The following is a 5210-nucleotide window of genomic DNA, read 5'->3' on the forward strand; positions in this document are numbered from 1 at the left end:
AACCATAGAGCTGTTCGCTGGTGGTGCCGTTAACGACGAAGTCCTTGGCCATGCATCCAGCACCCAGCAAGTCGAAGGCCGCCAGATACGGTTCATTCGACTCATTCAGTCCGGCCACCACGGGGCCCACGAAGTACGGTCCGAACCTGCGACCGTATAGCAGCGATGAGATCTGGCTAGCCAACGCGTGTGGACTCATTTCACGTTCCTGTCGCAGCTCGAAAAGGTTCTTCTTGAACTTGAGCGTCTCGTGCCTGCATAAGTCAAACCCCGTGTATCCTACACTGTTTGAATGTCAGTAGCCAGCCCTGTCAGTCCGACGAAGCTTTTGGAGCCCATCCGGAAGCATTTAGGGAAGCTACCCGTCACGGTCTGCAGCTGGTTACTTCCCAGCCGAGTGTCAGATGCGATTGCGACGCAGTTCTCCCCGGCCATCGCCACCACACAGCTGCCATTGTAGTCGAATATGCTCTGGAATACATAAGACAGTCAGAAAGGAAACCCTTACCATCGCGCTCAGAGCTAAATTGCGGTTTCAGGGGGGAAATCAGAACCACAGGAATCATAGGCCACGTCAAACAGCAGTCTGGGACAGCATCCCCAGCGCAGGCGGAAAGTACACCAGTAGGCAACAGCTACCTGACCAGCGTGTCGGCGGACTGTCATTGATGGTTTTGGTGTAGGCGCGTGACAGATTTGCAATGGGTTGCATCACCAGTGTGCATGAGGACTCTCGGGCGCTTGTGGAGCGGTTCGGCCGGTTCACCAGGCAGCTACAGCCGGGGTTAAGATGCGTGGGCATTCCGTGCGTGCACCGTGTGCGGGTTCGTGTGTCCACTCGGCAGTTGCTGTTGAAAGTCCTGACAGAGACCAAATGCAAGGACAACGTTTTCCTGGTCATCGAGACTTCAGTGCAGTATCAAGTAGTGGACGACAGAATTCCAGAGGCGTTCTACAAGGTGCAGGACGTGAAGCAGCTCATTGAGAGGTACACCAACGACACAATCAGGTCCATTGTGCCTGCCTTGAGTCTGGAGAGGATTTTTGTGGAGCAGGACGCGCTAGAGAGAGCTGTTTTCGACTCACTCAGCGAGCTGAAGGCGTATGGATGGAACATAAACAACTCACTGGTCACAGACATCAAGGTGAATACTACCGTCGCCGCAGCCATGAACAACGTAGAAGCTACCCGCCGACGCCGTGTGGCCGCCAAGGAGGTGGCGGGAATGAACAAGTTCACTACTGTGAAGGAGGCGGAGGGGGAGTCTGAGAGCTTGTACCTATCAGGCGTTGGCACTGCCATGCAGAGAAAGGCTATTGTGAACGGTCTGATCAGCTCGATGCAACAGCTAATTGAGGGCACCGCCTGCAACAAGGACTCGGCAAAGGAGTTGGTCCTTCTCACTCAGTACATCGACCTATTGAAGACATTGGCGTCCGAGAAACACGCTGGAGCTGTGTTCACTGATGACTCGGCCATCAGCAATGACCAGCGTGACAATGTGCTCCAAGCTCTGGTCGCGTAACATGCGTGTTCTAGGATTTGTGATGATATGAGAATGCGGCTGTTTCACGGTTTTTTGCTAGCTGCAGTGTCGGCGAACTTCCATCACAAGACGACCACGACTACGACACCGCTGACCGATTCCCTTCAGGACTTGATTAACGAAACCAAAAGAACAAACCGAATCCTCAAGAACATCCTGCAATGGCAGAAGAAGATCTATGATGAGGTGCAATACGACGCTCGTGTGTGATGTCAGCACGTACAGCAAGGAACATTAAGGGAATTTATACAATGTATGACTTGGGCGACTCCCTAGCTGCCGTGGCTAGCTCCAAGGCAAGCGCTCCTGAGGTGGGTTTGGCAGTGGCAAAGTTCGCTCTTGGGCCTGTGAACTCGAAGACTTACGCCGAGCTGCGGCCTTATGTAACTGCGGCCGGCCTTGTATGGTTGTTAACCGACGAGGGCAGGCCTGTGCTCTCGCGACTGGAGCTTGAGCCGGAAACTCTTCTACAAGCCACAAAGGGAGTTTTCTCTGTGGCGGAGGCCCGAGACGAGGTGCTTATGACTGACCTAAGGGCCTTGTCGGCGGGCAGTCCGATGCCCCAAGGCCTGGAATTCGTGAGGAAAGCCGCCTCTACAGGGCATCTTAGGAAAATCGTCGCTGAAAATTTTACTCTGCCTCTGGCTGAGTGGGTTCGTGCAGCCTCGGAGCCGAGCCACGTCGTGCTGGAGCTCCTGTTAACCTTGATGACGCAGGAGGACTGCGCCGTGGAGACGCTGAAGGACGCCGACGCCACCGTCCTCGAGAAGCTCTTGACTAGCCAGACCTTCAAGGAAGGCGGGTCCAGCGATCTCGAATCGTTCTTGGGGTACTGTAAATGCGTGTGTGGTCTCGTCTCATACCATCCTCAGGGGTGCATTCTGCTGGCGGAGCACTACCCACAGCTGCTGAAGACTCGTTACTGGTCGCTCATCCATGCCAACGTTGCCGACCCTCTGGGGGTTATGGTGCTCATTGATATGCTGCACGAGTGCTGTCGGGTGGAACTGGCGGGCTACTTCGCGTCAGATGATGTGACATTCATGGAGGCTGCTGGATTTCTGCAAACCCTGCCACAGGATGACAGCATTGTTGTGGATTCCATCTTTGCGCCGTTACTCAGGCTCTGCTGCCTCTGGCTGGGGTTCTCTCGAGATCACCCCGTTCCCAAGCAAGTCATATCGGGCTCCTCTGAGGAGCTCAAGGCGGTGGCTCGAGCTCTCAAGAGGGCTCGTGACTGGCCTGACGTGGACAGGAAGTGCTTGTACCACGAGTGCGTCGGGTACGTGTGCGTGGATTTCAACCCGTTGGGGTCGGCATTTTTCGATCGTACCATCGCTACAGCCTTCCAGGAGACGCTGCAGGGTGTAGAGTCGAGCAACAAGTTGGTGCTGCTGTCCTGTCTGTACGCCTGGCGCTTAATCTGCGGAGCCGAGAGGGCCCCAGTCTCTGTGATTGCCCCAGAAGATCGATCCACACGTCTGATGAACCTCGCCAGCGACGGACTCGCGATGCGAATCCTGACGCTGCTGGTCGCGAAGCCATTTGATGACGTGCGTCAAGTGGCGTTTCAGACGATGCACGCCCTCATGTGCTTCGGGGGCTGCGCCCAAAAACTCGTGATGTCGGAGCCCCATCGACTGCTGCTCCTGCTCCCGCACCCCTACAGTGTAGCGTCTGCCCGGTACGCGCTACTACAAACGCTGCTCCGTCTTCACCCTCACGTGGTTGCCAGCTGTGCGGACCCACGTTTTGAAGCTCAAGTACGCTCTATGGTGGCTAACGGGCCACATTTTGTGTGTCCAGACCTGCGCTCCGCCGCAGCGCGAGTGGACTTCATTTGAAAATCGATATTAATGCATCGAAAACGAGAGGGAACGTCACCAAAGCGTTCACAGGGAAAGAGAGCGAGGGATGAGGAACCCTATGAGGACAAGGAACAGACGTTTGTTGAAATTATGGCCGCGTGTCGCACCGTCAAAAGGATACGCGAAGGGCGTGAAAAGCCTGTTGACTTCCTTGCGAAGGCCTTCAGACTCACGCAGGGCGAGCGTTTTGACTCGCTGACGCTACTGGATAGGTCGCTGCCGGAGACGCTTCAAGCTATGGGACCGGATGACCGGCGGCAGACCTATGAGGAAATATGTCATCACCTGGCTCTCTCTGTGCGAGAGCAAAGGGGCACGCTACGAGACCACAATCTGGTGTCGCGACTTGAGAGCTCGGACACGCACGCAGTCGAGGTGTTTAAGCGGCTGGAGTGGAAGACAGACCCGCACAACCTAGAGGCGCAGGTGCAGTATTGGGAGGCCGCAGCCGCGCTGGCCAGCGCTTGCCTGGCCGAGGGGGAGGTGAGCGGCGTTATCAGGGCACGCCTTCCATCACGAATCGAAGCCGATATCGTGTCGTTTTTACAAGCCGCGTCAGAAGCAGAACTGCAAACAATAAAAGCCGAGGTAAAAGAGAAGCTCCGAGATCCGAACTCAGACCCCGCCTACTGGGAAGCAATCGCAGACAATCTGCCGAGACTGGAGGCCGAGAGAGTGGTCAACGGAGTGCTTACGCACGCGCGCAGCCTGCTCAAGGCTCAACTGGAAGAGCGGCAACGCGAGATGCAAGAGGAACAGGCAAGGCAGCTTCGAGAGCGGCGAGAGATGCACGAGACCACGAATATGGATCTGGAGGGAGTCAATCTCGATGAAGTGGACCCCCTATCACCGTTCGGGCTCGGTCTGCCGCTATTCAATCCTTATAACTGGAATGGATCACTCAGTCCTCGACTGGTCCCTATCTCAGGGTTGGCTCTGCCATGCCCAAAGCTGCTGGTCGACGAGGAGGACCTCCCTTGGACTTGCAGTCTTCTGAAGAGAACCGCTGCGGCTGGGTTATCGTCGCGTGAGCGCCCGCCACCAATATCCACGGTTGCCAAGTGCGTGGACTTGGGTCCGATCACAGTGGGGGATGCCTCAATGCCAGAGCCAGCAGTCAGAAGCAAGACGACCGATGGGCCGGGTCCGTACTCGCCCAGACTTACGAGCATAAGGGACGTGACAATGCAAGTAATGAGCCGGATGCTTACGGAGGAAGAGGCGGTAGCTCGCCGCAAGCGCAACATGCAGGCCGCCTTGGCTCGCGGCAAGGCGAAGGCTGAGGCGCGGCGCGTTCAGCTGCGTAGGGAGCAAGAAGTTGATCGACTGAACCAGCAGGCCATCCGTGATGGCGCTCGAGTCGGCGTGGAGTGGGACATCGAGGTGGCAGACCAGCGATCGGAGATCTTCGACCGCTTTATACAGCGGGAGCGCGCCCGTATGAGCGCCGACGAGCAGGTCATGGAGGCCAGCGAGATCTTCACCATGCAGAACCACGACTGGGAAGAAAAGTACCGTCCTCGACGGCCTCGCTATTTCAACCGAGTCCGCACGGGATTTGAGTGGAACCGCTACAACCAGACGCACTACGACCGAGATAACCCACCTCCCAAGGTGGTGCAGGGCTACAAGTTCACACTATTCTTTCCCGACTTAGTGGACCCTACTTCCACCCCACAATGGGTTTTGGAGCCGTCGGATGAGGCGGAGACGGTGCACATCCGTTTCGTTGGCGGTCCTCCCTACGAGGACGTGGTGTTTAAGATCCTCAATCGTGAATGGGAGATCCACTCGC

The 5210-nt window shown here is 56.4% G+C and overlaps 5 protein-coding genes across 6 annotated transcripts; 4 read left to right on the forward strand and 1 right to left on the reverse strand.

The window, feature by feature from the left end:
- On the reverse strand, window positions 1-511 carry KVP18_005157 (uncharacterized protein; the record flags this gene model as incomplete). The annotated part of the gene is made up of 3 exons (XM_067949533.1): window positions 1-254; window positions 284-471; window positions 509-511. Coding segments are annotated over 3 exons (445 nt in total), but the record flags the coding sequence as incomplete, so codon positions are not given.
- A 190-nt stretch (window positions 512-701) lies between these two features.
- KVP18_002062 (uncharacterized protein) lies at window positions 702-1526 on the forward strand (the record flags this gene model as incomplete). Its single annotated transcript, XM_067952673.1, has 1 exon — window positions 702-1526. One exon carries the CDS (start codon window positions 702-704, stop codon window positions 1524-1526), a length of 825 nt encoding a protein of 274 aa, XP_067812189.1.
- Window positions 1527-1559: 33 nt separating this feature from the next.
- On the forward strand, window positions 1560-1757 carry KVP18_002061 (uncharacterized protein; the record flags this gene model as incomplete). The annotated part of the gene is made up of 1 exon (XM_067952672.1): window positions 1560-1757. One exon carries the CDS (start codon window positions 1560-1562, stop codon window positions 1755-1757), a length of 198 nt encoding a protein of 65 aa, XP_067812188.1.
- A 41-nt stretch (window positions 1758-1798) lies between these two features.
- KVP18_002063 (uncharacterized protein) lies at window positions 1799-3391 on the forward strand (the record flags this gene model as incomplete). The annotated part of the gene is made up of 1 exon (XM_067952674.1): window positions 1799-3391. The coding sequence occupies one exon, from the start codon at window positions 1799-1801 to the stop codon at window positions 3389-3391; it is 1593 nt and encodes a 530-aa protein (XP_067812190.1).
- A 12-nt stretch (window positions 3392-3403) lies between these two features.
- Window positions 3404-5210, forward strand: KVP18_002064 (uncharacterized protein; the record flags this gene model as incomplete). Of its 2 annotated transcripts, none has more annotated exons than XM_067952676.1 (1): window positions 3404-5189. In XM_067952676.1, a coding segment is annotated over one exon (1786 nt), but the record flags the coding sequence as incomplete, so codon positions are not given. The 2 variants fall into 2 exon arrangements, with proteins under 2 accessions (XP_067812192.1, XP_067812191.1); XM_067952675.1 differs by having other exon boundaries at window positions 3506-5210.

This window comes from the organism of the source record quoted next (assembly GCF_019968955.1).
Source record: "MAG: Porospora cf. gigantea A chromosome Unknown PgA_NODE_1647_length_5210_cov_372.751, whole genome shotgun sequence".
In the NCBI taxonomy this organism is placed as follows: domain Eukaryota; phylum Apicomplexa; class Conoidasida; order Eugregarinorida; family Porosporidae; genus Porospora; species Porospora cf. gigantea A.